Source organism: Balaenoptera physalus (genome assembly GCF_965194825.1).
Source record: "Balaenoptera physalus genome assembly, chromosome: X".
In the NCBI taxonomy this organism is placed as follows: domain Eukaryota; kingdom Metazoa; phylum Chordata; class Mammalia; order Artiodactyla; family Balaenopteridae; genus Balaenoptera; species Balaenoptera physalus.
This window is the reverse complement of record NC_138903.1, coordinates 91,378,195-91,400,868: the sequence shown is the minus strand read 5'-3', so window position 1 is coordinate 91,400,868 and position 22,674 is coordinate 91,378,195. Positions and strand designations below refer to the sequence as shown.

Sequence of the window (22,674 nt, the reverse complement as noted above, 5' to 3'; positions counted from 1 at the left end):
TTTTTTAGTTCTGGTATAGTCTAGTCATCGTACTGAAAGCACCTGTAGTGGGGGAGGATAGATGACCTCCCTTAGGACCAAACTGGAGACACTTGACCACACAACGTCACAGCTAAATCTATGCTACAAGAGCACGCCTTCAAGTTTACCAACATGTATGTACCAGAATGAGCAGATGCCACAGCATGTAATGCTGAAAAAGAAGCGAAAAGGTAAATGCCTATCAATAATAGCTTATGGCTTCCTGGAATTCAATTGTTTAATATATTGATCTTAGAAAGAATAATGTAGCTTCACATATACTGAGAGGAAATGCTGGTACTAATAATAAACAAAAGAAGTTTCAAAACAGTATATAAGATAGGAAACCTGTATTTTATAATACATGGAAAGGTATTAGCATGAAATTAGGGAATTTCTCACAACTAAACGGTTGTAAGAAAAAAATAGATGTAAAATAATTACCTTCAAGTTCCCATTAGTCACCCCTCTACTCTTCCCAGCTCCCTCCTATGCCCAGGCAAACCAAGCACTCACTTCTGATTCCACTAGCGGTTCACCTCAGGTCGGGTGGAAGATGCCTGCATGATGTCCTGCTGCTCCTGGGAGAGGGTGTGCATGGAGCTGGAGGTGGGCATAGGCACTGGGATGGAGAACACACTCTGGGTCTCACTGGGGCTGGCGTCCCTCACAAACAGCTGGTCATTCACGATGCACAGACTGAAGGAAAAATGGGCCCTCAGACTACGCCTGGATGGACACCCACACCCCCAATATTGACTCCGCTGCCACTGGCACTCAGCAACCAGATTCCTTCCACGCCCCTCCTCTGTCTGTCTCCCAGGTTCCTTGACTGGTACCTCTGGCCCTCCCCACAGAGCCCACCTTTGGAGAGACTGTCTACCACCTTCACTCGATTTATAGGTTTATCCCCAACCCACGGGCAATTTCGCATTTACCCTTTACCACAGCCCAAGGGGTGGACACTCTGATCCCCATTCTCGGAAGAAGACACTGAGTCACAGAGAGGTCATGTGACTTGACCAAGGTCACACAGCGAGTGAGTGTTGGGTCAAGGAGAGAACGCATAGGCCGATTCCAGACGCCATGCTCTTCTTAACCACTAGGCTAGACTGCTCCTGAGATCTCCCTGCTGGCTTCCCACAATACCGAGTAGACCTAAGGTCTGTGCCACCGCATTCCCACGCCCCTGAGCGCAGGCGGGGATGGGCATTCCCGCCCACAACAGGGCTCTCACCTGGAGTAGCTGGCAGGGGTAGCGATGAAGGTCCGGGTGAAGGCACGCACACAGCCCTGAGAACTTCCTTCCACTTCAACAGCAAACAAACAACAGTACCCCTTAGAGCCGCACGTGCTGTACACGCTCACACGGCGGTCCCCAGTCAGGCTGTGACTTCACACTCATGCTGAGAGGGCATTTGTTCACGGGGGCCAGGGTGTCGGGAATCGGGAGGGCAACTCTAGGAGCAGTCTGCGCCCAGTGACAGGGCCCCTGACAACGACTACACAGGTTCACGGGATGCGTTTTTCACAGCCGCCCAAGAGGTGGATACTACTACCCCATTTTGCAAATGAGGAAACTGAGAGGTTAAGTAACGGCCCAAGTTCTCAGAGTGAGTATCTGGGATGAGAGCCACCAAACTCCGCAGCCTGTGTCCCCAACGCCCAGGGTGTGCAGGGCAGACAGGCATGGACACAGCTCAGACCTGGATTGTCTGTGGGAAGCCTGAGGGCTGGAGAACACAGTGGGGAAGGGGAGGGGAGGGGAGGGGAGGGGAGGTTGAGCGGAGGGCAGAGGAGGGAGGGGAGGGGAAGGGAGGAGGGGAAGCGAGGAGGGGAGGGGAGGAGGGGAGGGAAGGGAAGGAAGGGAAAAGAAGGGGAAAGAAAGGGAAGGGAAGGGAAGAGAAGGGGAAGGAAAGGGAAGGGAACGGAAAGGAAGGGAAGGGGTCAGGGAAGCTGGGTGGTTCTGGGATTGAGCCTGGCCTGGGGGAGGCATCAGTGGGGCAACTGGGGAGGGGGTCTACACACACTCACCTTCCTTGAACACCCCGCTGACAGAGAAGCAGAGCATCGTTTCCTGAAAGGGAAGAGCCCAGGCGCCCAGTCACCACCTGCACCTCCTACCCACCTGCGGCTTCCTGGGCCCCCCGCGAGGGAGGAAGCAGGAGCTCACCGTCTGGGACCACGTGTCCACCACGAAGGAGCTTAAGTCATGCTGAGTCTTGGGCAACACACAGAGGGTGTGCACAATGTCACGTTTTGTGTGCTTCAGCAGCTGGACCCGCAGGTCTGTGAGGGGAGGGGAAGCGAGCGAAGGTCAGGGGCTGCCACGCCCTGGGCCCTATGATTGACCCCTTCACCGCCCTTTCCCACCCAGTCTTCCCATCACACACTCACGGGGGTCCGTGAGCTTCTTCATATTCCTACTGTCCTTGAAGTACTTGCACAAGCTGCTTCTAGGAGACAAAGAGCAACAGTGGGTGGTGGGTGTTTGCAGGACCTGGCCTGTGTCTGCTGGGGAGCCACATGACCCAGGAGCAGAGCCTGTGCTGTGATACTCACGGGGATGGGTCCTCGGGGTGGAAGCGAATGGTCAGGGAGAAGCAGGCCTCCTCGTGATAAGCACCCACGAGACCCCGTCGGTCTCCATAGTCATGGATCAAGTAGTACCTGAGGGGGAGCATTGAGGACAGTCTATCTCTGTGGTCTGGACCTCACATGAGACTTGGAAACTGCCCTGAGCAGACCTGTGCTTAGGTGGCCTCACCTGTCCTCGCCCTCCCCCCCTTGCTCAGCTTCCCAGAGGTACTTACTGCTGCAGGAATTGCAGGACTAGGCTCTTCAGCTCATCAGATCCAAAGTAGCTGCCCTGGAATCAAAACAGTCCTCAGGACCAGGGCTGACACCCCCTTCTCATGCACCACTTACAACCCGACTTGATCGTCCATCCTCACCTTGCAGGTTGGTAAGCGCTTGCAGGCTTCAATACCACACTTAGCCAGTGGGGATGTCTCCTGGCCGCCCTGGGGAAGAGAAGAGGAAGTCAGCAGTGCAGACCAGGAGGTGGTACCGGATGATCAGGGAAAAGGATGGGCCCAAGAGAGGGTGAGGGTCAGAGGTGAGGGGTGAAAGGGCCCTGGAAATTCCATGGGCAGGACTACAGTTTGGATCATCACCGTGGGTTCCCCAAGCCTGTGAAGAACGTGGTTGAAGAAGATCCAGAGCCTTTGTCAGGTTCCCACAGGGGCTGTACCATCCCCCTCCGCCCAGGACTTTTAAGGGTCAGTTTCAAAACTGTAACTGGGGCAAGACCCAACGGGGTTCAGAGTAGTTTGTGGGTGCTGTCAGTGCCAGTTAGAGGAGTCAGTGAACAAGGTATACACTTACCAAGGTTAGTAACTTGGGGAACAATTCCAGGATGGAGCTGCCAAAATCAAGACAAAACAGAAAAGTCAGTGAAACTATGGTGGTGACCCTCCTCCTCATGGGAGCAAGTACACCCACACCCCAGTGTCCCAGCCTTCCAGGGCCCTGAACACGTTCCCCATCGACTGACACAGAGCGAGAGCATGCCCTACCTCCCTCTCCGCCTCCCTCCCTCCCTTCCTCTCCTTCCCCTGGGTAGCTCCCCCACAGAATGCCCGGACTCTCTTCTCCAGTGCCACAAGGACCAGCATTTCAAACCCATGCTGCAGGGCTTCCTTCCCCTCCCTTCCTTCCTCCCGGGCCCCACTGCAGGATGTGGAGAGAAGAGGGAATGGGGTGTGTGTCCGAGGCTCTGCTACCTCACTGGGGGTCCAGCACTCTGCCAAGACCTGGACCAAGACCTGGACTCCCCCCATGGATGGCCCAGGATGCTGGGGCAGGGAGGTGAGTGAGGTGGGGCTCAGGAGGCAGGGAGGGAGATGAAGGGGGATGAAGACAGAAAAGGAGTGAAGGTACGAGGGGAGAGATGACAGAGACATTCGGGCCTAGAGGCAAGGGAGAGAGAGAAAACAAAGGGAAGGGAAAGAAGCTCTCCCATGGTGGGGGTAAGGGAAGAAGAGAGAAGAAAGGGGAAACGGCGCCCCTTTTGCAGCTCTTCACCTGCCCCAGAATGGCTCAGACACAGCAGGTAAGAATGTAAAATATGCAGATATTGGGCTGGGGGCCCATTGGATGTTGGTTGAAACTTTGTCAACTTTGTGATGCAGAGAGGAGAGCATAGGGCCTGTAGTCCTCCCTGAGGTCCATGTCAGCTGCCCCTTGCAAACGGCCACTTTCGGGAGTAGCTCAGGCTCCCAGTGGGTAACAGAGGATACATCTGACCTTATGTTGGTTGACTTATCAGGGAAGCTGGTGCACAGGGGGTTTCTGTCTGCACACATCCCTTCTGGCTCCAGCCGCTCACCCTTGTCCATCTCCCCTGCAGACTTCACCTGTGATTATGAGGAGGAACCACATGGGCCAGAGAAACAGAGCCAAGATGGCCATGCACCCCAGTCCCTTCCTTTTCCTACAAATCCATTTCCCTTCCTCTGTCACCATCACATGAGCTTTCCCACCTTCCCTTCAAAGATGGATCTGGGTACCACACCTCACCTCAGTGTTGGAGAGGTTCAAGTTCTTGGTGTTGGAAGCATTCGGCATAGAGTTGGACAGGCCATGCAGCTGGTAGGGTTTCTTATTGCTCAGCTCCAAGGGCAAAAGCTATGATGAAGAAAGAGTTGGAGTGAGGACCCCAGCAGGGGATACCTGAGACCAATCTGCCTCTTCTACCTAATCTCTCCCACCATCACCACCAGCCCCAACATTGGGTCTAAGGTCCTCACCTTGGGCATATTCCCTGGATGGATCTGCAGGGAGGCGGCCATGCCATTTCTAGGGTTTCGCGGCATTCCAGTACCACGGGTCATCAAGTCTCCAGGAAGCCAGGAGGAGGGAAACAGAGGCTGAGAGGCTCCTGGCTGGTACAGCTCCAGCACCAACCCCTCCCCGAGGTACCATTCCTGAGTATCCTTCCCAGCTAGACCCCTCTGCCCTCACCTGCTCTACAATTACTGCTGTAGCCATACCAGGGTCAGAGCAGAGCCTCTGGATGTCAAGAGATTGCTGGGAGGCATCGTGTCGTTCCTTCACGGGCAGCTGCAGAGTTAGGGATGGGGTTCAGGGCTCTGAGTCTGAGGTGGTGATCGGGGGCAATAGGTGGGTCTGGCTGTGAGTGCACAGGTTGTGTTGAGTCTGCATTACCTTTATCTGCTCCACCTTTTCTGACCTCAGCTCCTTCAGCACAGAGTGGGGTGCATCACAGGGATCAACAAAGATAGATATCTGTTGAGAACACAAGAGGGGCTGGGTAAGCTCCAGGAAATCTGAGCCCTGGGAACAAGCAAGACCATGCCCCTGTCCTGCCCTCTTGCCCCCTGCTAGCCCTGCTCATGCCCTTGACACACACCCTTTCATTAGCCTCATTGTAAATCTTGCCGTTGACATTCTTCAGTGCGAAGGCAATGTTGGCATTCTCAACGAAGAACTGGGCCTGCATTTTCTCATAGTGAAACTGTAGGGAGAGTGACAAGAGAAGCATAATATGAGACCAGAGGCTTTTCTCATCTGGGCCTGCCATCTACCCCGTTTCCTCTCATGGGCCTCCATGTCCTCTCTTACTTCGACTGGGGTGAAGGGGACACTGCATTGCTTCTGAATCAAATTCAGCAGCCACTTTTCATCATATTGAATACCGAAGGGAATCTAGGAGCCAAAGAAATAATTGGGGAAAGAAAATTGATACAATGGAATCCAAGGTTAAGATAAGACCCAGCTGTGTCTTGCTTTAGGACCTTTTTTCAGGCTTTAGGTAATTTCTTAAGGTAGGACAATATCTGTTATCGCTAACTTTTACACCAGACATGGACTTCCTAAATACCCTTTCTTTCCACTTAAATACTTTTCCTGAAATAATCGACTTCATGTCTTTCACATGTACTTACTTTTATAAAGTTCTAAGAGATCCTACCTAAGGCAGACCTGGCCTGCCCCTCTGACAAGGACCCCAGAGACTCAACCTCCTCCCACACTCAGCTTGAGCCAAACTGCGTCTTCTGGTGTGAAGTTGCTCCATCTCCTTGGCAGTAGTTTCCTCCTTTGCTTTTAGACAGCCTCTCCCATGCTCCCTGCAGTCAGTCTGCTCCCTTTATGTTGCTTCTCTGAACCTGCCCTCACATGATCTAGGAAGTTAACTCCTAGTAATAACAAGACAGATTACCAACTCCACTGCCACGAGAGAAAAGTTCCCAGCATCTCTACACGCGCCCAACATGACTCCCTCTGTCATCTTCTTCTACATGTCAGGTCCATTTAGCCAGCACACTCACTGTGGTCTTGAACCAGCTCCCCAAGGTCTCATCCTGCCTGTTTCTCTCCATTCGTCTCTCTGGAGGCTTTTGCTCTGTCTCCTTGTTAACATGGGTTTCGTCTTGTTTCTGAAAATTGCCTCTCCGATGACAGGATGGAATGGCATAGGGAGCACTGTGGGGAAGTGGAGAGAAGAAAGTGGTCCGTATAGCCTTGGGAAGTCTTCTCTACATTTTCCCCAATGATAGCAGAGCTACAATAAAGATTGCTCAACCATTAACCTGATCCCATCATTCCTCACTCTTCCAGGTTAGAGAGAAGAATGACATATTTAACTACAAGGTTTTGTTTTTCACTGGTTGATACTTGTCAGCCATGCTGCCTCGTCACTTACTATCTTACTCCAGTATCCTTGTGAACATCACTTGTTGCTTGATCTCCATCTTGTTGTTGCTGGGATGAAGGATGAATACCAGACCTGACTTGTTCAGACCAATTGTTATACCTCCTTTGGTAAATACGCCAGCGTCTTGCTCTTCTTTGTAAGGAGGTAACTTGCTTATTGTACCCTGAAATTGAGAATATCACATCAATGGTCTCAGTACCAGAAAAATTCCTGGGTAAATATCCGGCTAATGAAGAAATATCACCAACTTTATAATCTAAATAGGAAATTATCATAGTTAGGAAGAAAAAAAAAAGGCTGAGAGACTTCACTGTGTTTCTGCTTCTCAGGAAACAAGAGGTGGGGAGCATTCACAGCCAAGAAGAAAACAAGCACAGAGGAAAGGGTCTGGACCCAGGGTTTAGTCTGTGATGTTAGTCCCTGCTCTGCTTGGTTCAGGTTATGTGACCTGGGACAAGTGGCTTTTCATCTCTAACTCTCTCTTCTCTGCTCGGCTCTAGGAGCACAATAAAACCTACCCTGAAATCTACCCTGGTGTGATGGTTCAAGGGTCAGAGGTGACCTCCCTGCCTGACGGAAGAATTAGAGGTATGAAAGATAAGTCCGATGAAAAGATCCACAATGGAGCCTGGAGAGACATAACATGGAGAATACCAAAAGCGAGGGGGAGATAATTAAAGGTGATGCAGTGAACATACCTCACACATGGTTAATGTGAGTCCCGGAAAGAAGGGGAGGGAACAGCGGAGAAGTGGTATTTGAAGAGATCTTGGTTGAGAAGTTTCCAAAAGTAACAAGATATCAACTCAGTGTAACAGTATTATTGTAATAGGAGAAAAAGTATGCTTTAAGGAAAAACAGTCCTAAAATATGCATTCATTTCATCATCGTGTAGCAAAAACTTGGAAAATATGTGACCAGAAGACTCAAACTAAAAGAAATGTTACAGGCTCTTCTTTGGGCAGAAGAAATATCCTCCCAGGTGGAGGCACATAGATACAGGAAAGAAAGACTAATGACATTTGTGAATATGTAGGCAAATTTAAATGAGTGTTGACTATATAACACAATGATAGTAATTTCTTCTGGGGATTTAAATATATAGAGAATGAAAATGCATAACAATAAATTTGGAGGATATATGGAATCAAAGTGTCTCAAGGTCCCCTAATTGTCTGAGGAGTTTTAAAGAACTAATTAACTAACATTAGACTGAAACGGCAAAAATGTACACTGTAATCTGAAGGGTAAACACTACAAGAATGGCAAAAGAATGTTTATCTAGCCACATGAGGTAACAATTTAATAGCTATAAAATGTTAATCATTTCAAAGGAAAGGAAAGGAAAAAGAACTTAGAAGAGGCAAAAATAAATATACAGTAAGATAGTATATATAAACCAAATTACATCTACTTTTACATTAAAAATTTCAGATTAATATTCCAAATAGAAAGACAGCTATTATCAGACTGGACAAGAAACCTTCCATCAAATGCTCCTGAAAAGAGACACATGCAAATTTTAATCATCTAGAAAATTTGAAAATTAAAAAAATGGCAAAATGTATACCTTTTCCACAGCAACCTACAGAAAGCTGGTATAACCCTATTAGTAAAAGAAAAGGTACACCTTAAAGAAAAAAGCATCACTAGAGAAAGAAGGAGATTTCTTTGTGATAACAGGTTCAATGCAATAAGGAGATATTAATATAAAATTCTAAACTTGTATACATGTCCTAAAATAGAGCCAAAATATGCAAAGCAAAATCTAACAGAAATAGAGCATGGACAAATTCACAGTCACAGTGGGACATTTTAACACAGCTCACTGGGTGATGCACAAAATGGCAGACAAAAACTCAGCTAGACGGAGAAGGATTCAAAATGTTACTTAAGTTAACAAATGTATTTAATTGACATAGAACAATGCACATAACAACTACTCATCGAACGTTCCAGAATAGATCATATGCTGGGCAACAAAGCAAGCCTCAGTAAGCTTCTATGGACTAATACAATTTACCCTGACTAGTTAATGTAATATTCAGTGGTAATGGTGGGTTTTCTGCCCCTCCCCCACCTCGTATAAATCCAAGGAATATTAGTTTACACAATCCCACGCCCCACCTAGGTGACCCTCCCTACTCTCCAAACCCTAGACCTGAGAAGATCACATGACTTGTGCCTTTTCCTTAGCCAGGGGAAATAATTCACCTCAGCCATGGCCATTTCCATAAGAGGGGAGATTTTCCACATGGAATCAGGATGGGTGTGTCAGAGCCCACTTGACCCATTTCCTCAAGAGAGTGGGAAATAGTGAGCCTGAGCCCTCTGCATGCCTCCTCTAAAGGAGGGTTAGCTTGTTGGGGGTCCTGTGGGTTGGGGTTAGGGAGGGACCCCAGAACCCCTCCTGCCCTGTGGGGACCTGAGGACAAGGTCTCATGCTGACCAACTCACCCATGGGGTGGCCTGAAGGCAGTGATCTGTCACCGCCCTCCTCACAGGCCGCTCGTGAAGAGAATCTGTGGGTCTGGAGCTGGAGGTTTGGAGAATATCAGGAAGGGCTGCCGAAGAAGGAGAGTGCAAGCCCCAAACCACTTTGTCAGAGCCACACAAACAAGATGGCGTCCTAACAGGAAGTCCCTTCCCCAAGGGCATAGAGGAGGAGAGCCCTGGGGGCCAGAGGAGACTTAACTTCCTGTAATTACTGCCCCCTGAGTTTGCTACCAGCCTAACACCCAGGGAACTCTTTCCAACTGTACCACCCTTGCAGAGGAGGCCATCTGGAATCAGGAGGCTTAGGGGACCTTGGTAATTCTGGTTACAAACACAGGGAGCTCTGTATGCCAGACTCTGGATCAGCTACACTACATTGTGTTCCTTCATTCGGCAAACCCAGAGAACTCTGTGTGCCAGCTGTAGGCCAGGCTCTGTACTTGCTACATTGCCTCTATTCTTTCATGAATTCCTCACAAGGGGACTCTGATATCAGAATCACCAACTTTCCAAGGTTGCTGAGGCTTACTGAGGTGCTGGAGCTTGTCTAGGGTCATTCAGATGCTACCTAGAGAAACAGAGACTGGAATTGAGCTCCATGGAATGGAAGATGACTTCTCCATGCATAGCTTTACTAAATTCTTGGTGCAATATAGGGGATTTTCTGAAGTTTACACAAAGTAACTGAATAGTCTAAAAATAATCAAATGGCTAGAATTAACTCTAACCCATTCCAGAGAGATAATACCAAAACAACAACAACAAAAGACACTTGAAAATATAAAGTAAATACCAAACAGAGTTTGGTGGGTCACTGTAATGACAGTGAAAACAAACAACAAACAAACAAACAGAAACCCATAGCCTTTCCTTTTTTAAAAAAAATGTAGTCACTGTAGGCAGATATCCCCTAGTGGCTAGAACCACAACTGTAGCTCTGAAAGTCTCAAATCAGAGGGATTTGTAAAGAGGGAAGGAGGGAGGAGCCTGGGCTCCAGTTTATGAGCCAGAACTTTGTGGAATTTTCCAATACCTTCTGGAATTTTCCACTACTTGCCCTCCTTCCCTTCCTAGATCTCTATGCCCTGAAGTCCAATGCCTGAGAGAGGTGAAGAAAAATCTGCACATGAGAGTGTGAACATCTGAGGTGAGGGAAATGTAAGACAGAAATGCATATGAATACACAGATACACTGTCAAGTCAAAAGTTGAAAATTCTGACTTTTTATGAAACAGTATCATGTGAACTCTTTGATAACATGGTAAATATACGTGAACTTTTTTTGTCAGTCGATTATTAAATCCTTTCAAGTGTTCCTCTCGACAGATTAGCCTAATCACATAATCTTAAACATTAAAAATGTATACTTAGAAAATAAAATCATTCTGCACCTTCCATCTACGTGATCCCCTCACCATGACTCACAGATACCCAATATATCCAATGTAAAAAGATTGGTGCACATTTTCCAGATGTGTTTCTCTTTAGGTGGTGTGAATACCTAACTTAAAACATTTGTGTAGTTATGCAGTTCTGTACATATTCTTCTTAAATTTTGCCATTACAGGGACTTCCCTGGCGGTCCAGTGGTTAAGACTCTGCGCTCCCAATGCAGGGGACACAGGTTTGATCCCTGGTTGGGGAACTAAGATCCCACATGCTGCAAGGTGCAAAAATAAATAAATAAACAAATAAATAAATAAAAATAAAATTTTCAATTTCATAAGCAATTTTATGCAAATTGATTTTTTTCATTTATTATGACATCTTTCGATTTTCGCTTCTTCAGTTAATGGTTTGGCATCTTTCTAGATCTTTACTGAAGAAGCATTTTTATTTTTAGATGAATTGAATTATTTGTGGTTATCTTTTGTCCCTTTCTCTGCTGATTAACAGAAATCCTGTTTGTTCTCGCACATGAGCACAAAATCTGTAATACTGTTTCAAATGTTGTCTCCCAGCTTTTCAAACTTTTAATTTTTTCTCTTTTGACAATACAGAAATTGCTTTAATTTTCATGGATTTTTTAAATTTAAAAATAACACAGCTATGACAGAAAAAATGAGTAATACATAGGGTTGCATCAAATACTAGTCCACTGGGAATTCTAGATTCAAAGCCTTGATGGCTTCAGGGCAAAATGGAAAAGAGCTTTAGACCAAATTCTACATTGGTGAATATTGGGGAAAATATTTGAATACATGTTTGCTTATAGGAGACACCATGTAAAGTGCCTCTGGCCTAAAATAATTCCATAAATGATCATTTCCTTCCCTCCATGGAGGTTAATTTCCTCTGCTTCAACCTGAGCCCCACACAAATTCCCCAGGACAGTTCAATCTCTGTACCCCATATCCAGGCCTCCAGGCTCAAGGGAGTAGATTTCATCTACATCCCCTTCAAGACCAAGACATGGGGGAGAGGGCTGTTTGAGTACCCTATCAGCGTGGCATTGACACTAGGACAACCAAAACGATATATGTGACCCAAGAAAAGCTTTTAACTCTGTCACAAACTTAATTAGAGAAATTGAAGGAAAGTTAGGAAAAGCCCATGTCTCCCAAACAGAAATGTCACATATAAAGGAATGCGAATTATTGGGAAAGTGTTTGGGACATATTTTATAGCCAAATGTTTAATATTATATAACATAAATAAATCTGATTAGTAAAAGAGCATCATTCAAAGTCTATCAAAAAATTTAAATAAGAACTATGAATCACAAACATATAAAGATTAAACAAATACAAAAACAATTATATATGCATGTATGTATGTGTACATATATTTACATATACATATACACATAAGCATACACATATAACATATGTATACATAGTATGCATACATATTGTGAGCAAATTTTGGAAGAATAAGTATGTTCACGTAAACTAACTTATATAGTACTGTACACAGAGAAATACATCCGGGAAATATAAACTATTTTTTTTTTGACATCTTTATTGGAGTATAATTGCTTTACAATGGTGTGTTAGTTTCTGCTTTATAACAAAGTGGATCAGTTATACATATACATATGTTCCCATATCTCTTCCCTCTTGCATCTCCCTCCCTCCCACCCTCCCTATCCCACCCCTCTAGGTGATCACACAGCACAGAGCTGATCTCCCTGTGCTATGCGGTTGCTTCCCACTGGCTATCTATTTTACGTTTGGTAGTGTATATATGTCCATGCCACTCTCTCACTTTGTCACATCTTACCCTTCCCCCTCCCCATATCCTCAAGTCCATTCTCTAGTAGGTCTGTGTCTTTATTCCCATCTTGCCACTAAGTTCTTCATGACCTTTTTTTTTTTAATTAATTAATTTATTTATCTTTGGCTGTGTTGGGTCTTCATTTCTGTGCGAGGGCTTTCTCTAGTTGCGGCTAGCGAGGACCACTCTTCATCGCGGTGCGCGGGCCTCTCACTATCGCGGCCTCTCTTGTTGCGGAGCACAGGCTCCAGACGCACAGGTTCAGTAGTTGTGGCTCACGGGCCCAGTTGCTCCGCGGCATGTGGGATCTTCCCAGACCAGGGCTCTAACCCGTGTCCCCTGCATTGGCAGGCGGACTCTCAACCACTGCACCACCAGGGAAGCCCATGACCTTTTTTTTTTCCCTTAGATTCCATATATATGTGTTAGCATACTGTATTTGTTTTTCTCTTTCTGACTTACTTCACTCTGTATGACAGATTCTAACTCCATCCACCTCACTACAAATAACTCAATTTCTTTTCTTTTTATGGCTGAGTTTACCAACAATATACATCTTGCTATGTAAAAAGATGAAAAAAAATAGAAAAATATTTTCTCTAGCATATACACATTCCTGCATTTCATTAGTTTTGGAAAGAAAGATATTAATTTGAAATCAGAAGAATAAATGATGCAAATTTTTATAACATTATAGTATATACCTAGCTGGGAATTTCACTGCAAAAAAATTATGTATGTGACAACTGTGTTTATATATAAATCTATATATTTTTTCACATTACCCTTGTCTCTCAATTATACATATAAAGGTTTCCTGTCACTATTGGGAGGAAGGGGCTGAAGAAAATTCTTGCCACTAGACTTAATGTACCTGGGCTCTAACTCACCCTTAATGCTTCATTCGCCACAAAATCTTCCAGATATTTCCGTCCGATGGGCACCTTGCTCCCTTCCTCCTGCCAAGGCTTCCTGCTATGTGACATCCAAGCTGCCATTCCAGATATGCTCACCAGGTGGCACAGACCTCCAATTTCTGAATTTTCTCCAGTGAAAAATGTTATTTGGGAAAGGGAAAGAAAAATCTATTAAAAGTTACCTTGCACTGCGTGTGGTGGAAGAACATGTAAAATAAAATCATGCTCAAATTGCTTTACCTAACGATTTTCTTCTTCTCTATGGTTTCACAGACAGAAATCAGAGTAATAATATAGGACTCCTCTTAGAGGGCTGGTGGTCAGTAAAGGCCTGAGGTGGGAGCAAGGAGGGCAGAAGGGGTTCAGGTACTTTCTACAACTGTCCTGTTAAGTTTCACAAAGTTTTTCCCAGCGTGACAAACTTCTGGGTAAGGGATTGCCACTCTGGATTTTCCAAATGGATAAACCAGGTTACAGGGTATTTCCTTCCTGTTATATCTGGCTAGTCTCCACCCTCTCCTCTTCTGCTGGCTAAAGCCTCTTAGGCTCAGATCTCAGCTTAAACTTCACTTCACATGAGAAGTCTCAGACATACCCTACTGGTGTGATTACCACTAGGCATCTAGTAACTGCACCACCTTTACCATCTCCAGACACATTTTTCATGTGAAAGGGGACCAAAGACTGTGAGCTCACAATGTTTCATAGGCTGTAGCATCACACAGTGGACTTAAGATGCTGACATTTTCAAATATCTTGTCTGAAGATTTGCCTCAGATTCTCTCTGCCACTTTTGAGGGGGGTGCTGGGGACAAAGGTCAGTTCAGCAACGGAAATGCAGAGTTCTTCCACAGACAGCAATCAGAGCGTGTAGTTCAGAGAAGCTGAGGAGGCTGTGGATTGATGCTCCTTCCTCTACAAGAGCCCATGAGAGTACTACAACGAGAGTCTGTGATTTTTAGCAGGCGTAGTTTTGCATAGTAAAGACCAAATGAACTTTCCAGAGGTAAAATTCCAGGTTTGAAAGTTTTTGAATAATTTGCTGCGTGGAATACTCTTAAATATATTTCAAAATATTTAAATGAACTTGGAAAATATTTTTAAAAAATTAAGGAAGGAAGCAAAATGTTCCTTTAACCCCTGATGAGATATCATCATTTTTATATTCTCATTAATTATGTGCATAATATGACACTGGCTTATCTTTTAATCTACATATAACATTTAATCCTTTTGACATAACTACAAACTCCATATTGTGATTCATTCTTTACTGATAAGGAAACCGAGCCTCAGGTTTCAGGCCTGGCTGAGACTAAAGCACTTTTGTGAGCTACACTGTCTTGTGATTTCAATAAATCCTGACAAGGACCCTATGAAGGGGAGAATCCTCACTCCCGGGATGGGGAACCTGAGGTTTGGGACCTTAATGTCCCACACTGCCCCATGTCATGCTCCTACTCATTGGCTGATTCCAGACTGGAAACCACGTCTTCTGAACCCGAGGCCTTTTCTCTTCCTACTGATTCACCAGGCCTTGCTTTATTTATTGGATATAATTTTATGGGCTTTGTTTACAACCATAACAGGAATTCACACTCAGTTTGCACAATGTGGAAAATACATTCAAGGATGGAGGGAAATTGCAAATAACAGCAACACTACAAAACACTGACATACATAGTTAACTTTATGGTTTCCCTTGCTGACAACTGAAAACAATATAAAAGCTAGTTTCAATTTACTGTGACGATTTGAGACAAGTTTTGTTTTTATTTCCACTGTTTTAAAACCATATCACCCATGCTACTCTCTCACTTTGTCCCAGCTTACCCTTCCCCCTCCCTGTATCCTCAAGTCCATTCTCTAGTAGATCTGTGTCTTTAGTCCCGTCTTGCCCCTAGGTTCTTCATGACCATTTTTTTTTTTTTAGATTCCATATATATGTGTTAGCATACGGTATTTGTTTTCCTCTTTATGACTTACTTCACTCTGTTTGACAGACTCTAGGTCCATCCACCTCACTACAAATAACTCAATTTCATTTCTTTTTATGGCTGAGTAATATTCCATTGTATATATGTGCCACATCTTCTTTATCCATTCATCTGTTGATGGACACTTAGGTTGCTTCCATGTCCTGGCTGTTGTAAATAGAGCTGCAATGAATATTTTGGTACATGACTCTTTTTGAATTATGGTTTTCTCAGGGTATATGCCCAGTAGTGGGATTGCTGGGTTGTATGGTAGTTCTAGTTTTAGTTTTTTAAGCAACCTCCATACTGTTCTCCATAGTGGCTGTATCAATTTACATTCCCACCAACAGTGCAAGAGAGTTCCCTTCTCTCCACACCCTCTCCATCAATTATTGTTTGTAGATTTTTTGATGATGGCCATTCTGACCGGTGTGAGATGATATCTTATTGTAGTTTTGATTTACATTTCTCTAATGATTAATGATGTTGAGCATTCTTTCATGTGTTTGTTGGCAATCTGTATATCTTCTTTGGAGAAATGTCTATTTAGGTCATCTGCCCATTTTTGGACTGGGTTGTTTGTTTTTTTGATATTGAGCTGCATAGGGAGGGTGGGAGGGAGGGAGATGCAAGAGGGAAGAGATATGGGGACATATGTATATGTATAACTGATTCACTTTGTTATAAAGCAGAAACTAACACACCATTGTAAAGCAATTATACTCCAATAAAGATGTTTAAAAAAAGTATATATAATTGAGCTACCATCAATACCCTGTTGAGAAATAGTTGCCTTTTGAAAGGGCTCAACATTTTAAGCTAATGGGATAATCTTTAATGGAGTAATTTGAGGCCTAGAATAGGTAAGTGGGAGGTAATTTAGGCTAGATTATTTGAAATTATAGCATTTAGGTACACAGTGGTATGTTTAGCTTAACAATATGTTCTCTGAAAAAATATGTGCATGCATGTACACACACACACTCATATATGTATTATAAATTCAGTGATAAAAAGATATGCAGCACGCTATTTACAAATAATACAATATAAAATCTTCTTTATTATAAATTCATATAGCCAATTGATTCTTACAAAAGGCTTTCATTGATTTTGGTGCAATGTTTGTATCCATAAACAGACAGTGATGAACAAGTATAATTCCTACATGAATGCTGATTGGTATTTTTGTTTATGTTAATTAGTTTTATAAAAGTGAAACAATAAAGATGTATGTTGGAAACTACTATGTTCACTAGTTTTTCAATGACTAGTGATTTCTTTGCTGAACTGTGTAATAGTTTCAGATCACGGGAGACTATTCCTCCAATTTATAATAATTTTAAATTGTTACAATTTGTAGCAAATTATACCTATAGACTCACACACACACACACAAAAAAACCATATCACTGAGATATTGCTTTTAACAGAAAAGAAAAGCTATATATCATTTCTCAATGGAAATGAATTAACGGCTGTAAGAATATCATTGGCAAAACCAAGTAGAAATACACGTTTCTCAAAAATAATTTATGTTCTCAAAATTAGAGAGTTTCCTTTTAACTCATTACAATTAAAATCTGCATTACAACGCGTTTGCCAATAGGTAACAAACTATAGTAATTGAGGTAAGAATTAAGATGCTTTCATTCATACTCATGGATACTTTGAGCAAAACCCTTGAATCTGATTAATTTGGTGATGCATCAAAACCCAGTTTGACAAAAAGATAACCTACTGAGTGCGAGAAAAATATTTTCAAATGATATGACCAATAAAGGGTTAATATCCAAAACATATAAACAGCTCATACAACTCAATAGCAAAAAACCAAACAAACTGAATACAAAATGGGCAGAAGACCTGAATAGACATGTTTCCAAAGAAGACATACAGATAGCCAACAGGTCATGGAAAGATGCTCAACATTGCTAATCATCAGACAAATGAACATCAAAACCACAATGAGATATCACCTCACACTTGTCAGAATGGCTATCATCAAAAATTCTACAAATAACAAATGGCGAGGATGTAAAGAAAAGGGAACACTTGTACACTGTTGTTGGGAATGTAAGTTGGTGCAGACACTATGGAAAACAGTATGGAGGTTCCTCAAAAAACTAAAAATAGAACTCCCATATGATCTAGCAATTCCACTCCTGGGTCTAGCTCCAAAGAAAACAAAAACACTTATTGGAAAAGATACATGCACCCCAATGTTCATAGCAGCCTTATTTATAATAGTCAAGATATGGAAGCAACCTAAGTGTCCATCAACAGTTGAATGGTTGTTGAAGATGTGGTATATATATAATGGAATGTCATTCAGCTATAAAAAATAATGAAATCTTGTCATTTGCAACAACATAGATGGACTCGGAACATATTATGCTTATCAACATAAATTAGACAAAGACAAATACTGTATGATATCACTTATGTGTGGAATCTAAAATATAAAATGAACTAGTGAATTTATCAAAAAAGAAAAAGACTCACAGATACAGAGAACAAACTAGGGGTTACCAGTGGGTAACCATTACCTTATAGCACAGTGGTGCCCAATTTTGCTCACTAAGTGGGCAGAGGGAAGGGAGGAGGGGCAAGATAGGGGTAGGGAGTTAAGAGGTACAAAATACTATGTATACAATAAAAAAGCTACGAGGATATATTGTACAGCACAGGGAAACATAGCCATTATTTTATAATAACTTTAAATGGAGTATAATCTATAAAAATGTTGAATCACTATGTTGTACACCTGAAACTGATATAAATCAACTATATGATTATGCTTGCAAAAATACTAGTGGCCTTTAAACACATCACAATATCAAAATTAAGTAACATTTGTTTTGGCCCAGGCAACATTTATTCATAAAACTATTATGTGGCATTTTCATCCCTATTGTACAGATGAAATAGATAAGAAACTAAAAGGTTAAGTACTTTGCGTAAGCTCGCAAACTTAAAAAGGGGCCCATCAAGGATTTTGAATCCAAATAACAAGGATCCACAGCCCATGAATATATAAGGTGATAGAACTTGAGACATGGAAGCACACAGATATTATCAAGTTTCAGCCAGAGAAACCCACACTGACACACACTTACATGTACAGATCCATTGTCAAAAATTGTAATCAGATTCTTTTCTGTATGAATCAGTATTCTTTGAATACATTTCCAAAACAATAAAACTATAACTACTTTATCTGTGAAAGTATTTTGTGTTTTCAAATTTTTATCAATAAATGTTTCTGTTTATAGAATTTCAAGCAATATAGAACTGTACATGTATAAAATTAAATTACCCTGAATCTCCCTCCTGCCTGACTCCTGTCTCCTGACCCAAAGGTGTCTATTATCAACAGACGGGTGCATGTTCTCCAGATGTGTTTCTCTATAGGTGAATTATTATCATAGTCACAGATACACAAAAATATTTATTCATACATATATTTTTTTCAATATTGGAATCATCTTATTCATATTTTGCAACTTGCTTTTTTGCATCAAAAATAGTATCTCTTTATGTTTTAATTTGTATTTCATTAGCTGTGTTTTTAAATGTTTCTAAGACATGTATATTGCTCTTTTAATGAATTCTGTTTATATTTATATTAGTTATCTATTGGTGAAAAATAAATTACTCAAAAATTTAGATGTTTAAAATAACAAATATATAATACTACACCATTTCTTTGGATCAAGAATCAGGGAGAAGCTAAAGTGGAAGGCTCTGGCTCAGGGTCTCTCACAAGGCTGCAATCAAGGCAAAGGTAGCTGGTTACTGGCAGGTCTCAGGGCCTCACTACTTCTGGCCAGAAACATGGGTTCCTTGTTACTTGGGTAGCTCACAATATGGTAGCTGGCTTCTCTCAGAATGAGCATGAGACCAACAAGGAAGACACAGCCTTTTTGTAACCTTGTCTCAAAATTGAACCCCATCTCTTCTCATATATTCTAGCCATTAAAGGAAGTCACTAACTCCAGCCCACACACAATAGGCCAAATTATATAAGGAAGTGAATGCCAGAAGGCGAAGATCATTAGAGACTGTTTTAGGGGCTGCCTACCACAACATCATTAGATTATCTGTTTATATTGGTTCCTGGGAATGCTTCAGTATCATGATAATTCACTTCATATAATTTTCAAGTATTTACTCCAGCCTTGTCAAGCAAGTTTTAATGATTATTTTGTAATACAGTCTTTTAAATTTTAATATTATAATTTAAGAGTAATATGGCTCATTATATTTAAAAAATTGATACCCTGGGCAGCATGAAATATGAGCACTGAAAGAAACTAGGATTAGGACATGTCCTGGTGGCTTCAGGACACAATAGGAGAAGCTTTAGTGAAGTCCAGGTTACACTACTAAGCAGGCATTAACAAAGCAGTTTCCCCCTTTTATCTAACTTCTCCAAACTTCCTATACTCTGATGTAAACAGTGGATTTAATAATAGTTTACTCAAATAAATGTGAAGATTAAAGGATATATAATTTAGAGTTCCACTTGCATAAAATAGTTTTGTCAACATTAATATCCTACTCTTCAGACCACCTATCCTAGAGGAAGCACCTGTTCTGACTGAGACCTTGTCTACCGCCTTAAAACCAGTCAATTCACTTGGTCCCCATTCACAGGTGTCTTGGCCCCAGGGACAGGATTTCATTACTGTCATCATCATCATCATCACCAAGAGGGGTTTTTGAGTGAGTGCCCATAGGGGAGTGTAAAATGACCAGTCCTTAAGGCCTGGTAGCCTATCACCTACATAAGAGATCGCTGGGTATACACAATGTATCTCCTGTGTTTACCTTCCCTGCAGCAGGGAGCCAGGCTTGATGCCCCTTCCCCTTGCCTCCAGGGAAGTTTGTGACAGGGTTTGGAGCAGAAGCTGTCTGACACCTGTGTTTCTTCTTCAGGTTGCCGGTTATATCCATAGCTATGGCAGTGGGCTTGGGGAGAAAGCTCTTTGCCACCTGTTTCTGGTGAGGCGCCAATGCTTTTTTGTCATATACATCATGAAGACAAGACAGCCATACCTCACCACCAGCACCTTGGTTCTCCTCCACAAAGCCTTCTTTGTGTTGGGTTGCCTGATAAAATCAGGACACCCAATTAAATTTGAATTCCAGAGAACCAAGGGATAATTTTTAGCATAAGTATGTCAAATGCAATGTGATTTTGTTTATCTGAAATCGAAATTTAACTTGGTGTCTTTTATTTTTATTTGCTAAATCTGGACACCCTGGGGTAGGAGACTGTGAATCTAAGTTTAACAGCCCCAGTTGAGCCCCCCATTCAGCACCAATCATCCATGTGAGTACACCTTCTTGGATGTCCTAGCCGAATTAAGCCTCCAGATGACTGTGACCTAAAGTGACAGAGACCATGTGGAGCAGAAAAACACTCAGCTGAGTCAACATACTGAATCCTGAGAGATAATAAATGACTATTATTTGGGGGACTTTATTAAGTAGAAATGGATATCCAAAACATGCATTTGGGGTGTACTTTTTTTCTGTGATCTGTAATCATTGGAAAGGATAGGGATTCACTGATTCCTGAAGCCTTGGTAGGACTTCATTATAGTTTCGGCTATAGATTGCATATAGCTTTATATGTGGGTATCGATTTCTGAACAGTTCTATTCCTTCTTGAAGGGATTTCCACAGGAAATTTTCATGACATATGATTTTCACCCTACTTTTGGAATTTAGAACCTAATTCCAATCCCCCTCCACAAGAGGAGCCTCCAATGCAATCTCCTGTGTTAAGGAACTGAGAGGTTGTTGCTACAATTGGCTCCATGAACCACATGGAACACCATACCCTCAGAACGTTGCTTGGTGACTAATAGAACAAGGGGTGTTTACTCACTTTGAAAAGTGATTCTCAAAGATTGTTTCCTGAAACACTCTCCTGCTACAGGGATAACCTTTGGCAAGGAAGTTACTTTCCTTGAGCACATATAGACAGAGCTTCTTCACCAGCAGCAAATAGCTCTGTATTATAGTCTTTGGCCTTTATGACTGTCTCATGAAGCACTTTAGTTGGTCAAGTCAGTATGATTCTGGGGTTCATTAAAAAAGAAGCCCAATTGCCTGCAAATCTAAGTCATTTTCTCCAATATCACCTTTATAAGTAATAGAATCGATGTTTTGTTCTTTTTATTCTTTTGTCATAGTTCTTGAGATAGAGCCCAGATGTGGATAAAGGGTGTGTTTGGGGGACCCCTTAAAGACACAAGCATTTTGTAACGGATCATAGGAAAAGTTGGGGAGCCAGCAAGACTCAGAAAAGGGGAGAAGAGCTGTGGATCTATTGTTAGACCCACCCCTGAGAGCAGAGTAAACATGTGCTCTATAAAGGCAGCTTGCTTCAAGAATTTTGAAGGGAAAGGGTCTGGGCTGTGTGTTCCTCCTTCCAAAGTCACTCATCAGATAAGTGATTCCCACAATAGAGAAGTGAATTACAGAGAGGCTAGAAGTATTTTGGTCATGGATGTCCCTCCTCATGGAAGAAAATATCAGGAATGGAGAATAAGAATTTCCCCAACAGAAACCAGTTGTCTGGGGAATTGACTAGGTTTCTTTCTGCCTATTAAATGATTATATTTTTCTAGGCCTGCCTCCCTGAAGCACCTCTGAATGTTTCTTTAAATGACTTAATAAATATATAAATAAATAAATGACTTTTTTCCGACTTCTTAGATCATTCAGTCACACGATTATAGACATTCTCTTAATGTTCTACCACAGACGACGAACTTCTGTTAGCCCTCTGAGGGCTAGCTCATCTCCAAGAATCCTAGGATACTTTCCTGGGTCTCTGTATACTGAGAATAACTCCGCTCTTGTCTCTTTAAAGCAAACATATTCCTGACAACAGGGACTTTTTTTTTTTCCATCAACCTGGGCAGAGTTCGCCAATTTTCCGGATCCCAGTCTAGTGCCTCTAATTAGTATGCTTTCTCTGGTGGTAGCCAGAGCTAAGGTCCTCTGCTTTCACTGAAATCCAGGGAGTGGAGGAGTGTGCAAGAGGCATTTCCGGTGTGGGGGATTAGCCTGCGCATCGCGGTTGCCGTGGAAACCTGACGTCAGTGAGGCGACCGTGACGACTCTTCTGCAGAGACTGACGTGACCTGACGAGTAGCACAGGTCCCGCCTTCAGGTGTTTGGGACTCAGCTGAGGGTGTGCGTCCCGGCGGTGGCGGCTGGACCGCCCTGGGGTGTGGGGAGACAAAGGGATCCGCTTCCAAGTCGCCTCCTTCCCTCTTTGGGGCTAGGT

At 42.9% G+C, this 22,674-nt stretch overlaps 2 protein-coding genes across 2 annotated transcripts in view; one reads left to right on the top strand and one right to left on the bottom strand.

The window, feature by feature from the left end:
• BEX3 (brain expressed X-linked 3) overlaps window positions 1-22,674 on the top strand; it is a 265,627-nt gene that overhangs the window by 61,367 nt on the left and 181,586 nt on the right. The gene's annotated exons all lie outside the window — the stretch shown is intronic.
• LOC309652735 (nuclear RNA export factor 3-like) lies at window positions 549-14,444 on the bottom strand (the record flags this gene model as incomplete). Its single annotated transcript, XM_082446754.1, has 18 exons — window positions 6,749-14,444; window positions 6,375-6,528; window positions 5,668-5,751; window positions 5,456-5,560; window positions 5,251-5,331; window positions 5,076-5,145; window positions 4,833-4,921; window positions 4,603-4,710; window positions 4,330-4,439; window positions 3,409-3,445; window positions 2,976-3,044; window positions 2,835-2,890; window positions 2,584-2,691; window positions 2,419-2,477; window positions 2,195-2,310; window positions 2,056-2,098; window positions 1,259-1,331; window positions 549-720 (listed from the first exon to the last, which is right to left on the bottom strand). Exons 1-18 carry the CDS (start codon window positions 7,108-7,110, stop codon window positions 549-551), a joined length of 1,896 nt encoding a protein of 631 aa, XP_082302880.1. The 5' UTR covers window positions 7,111-14,444.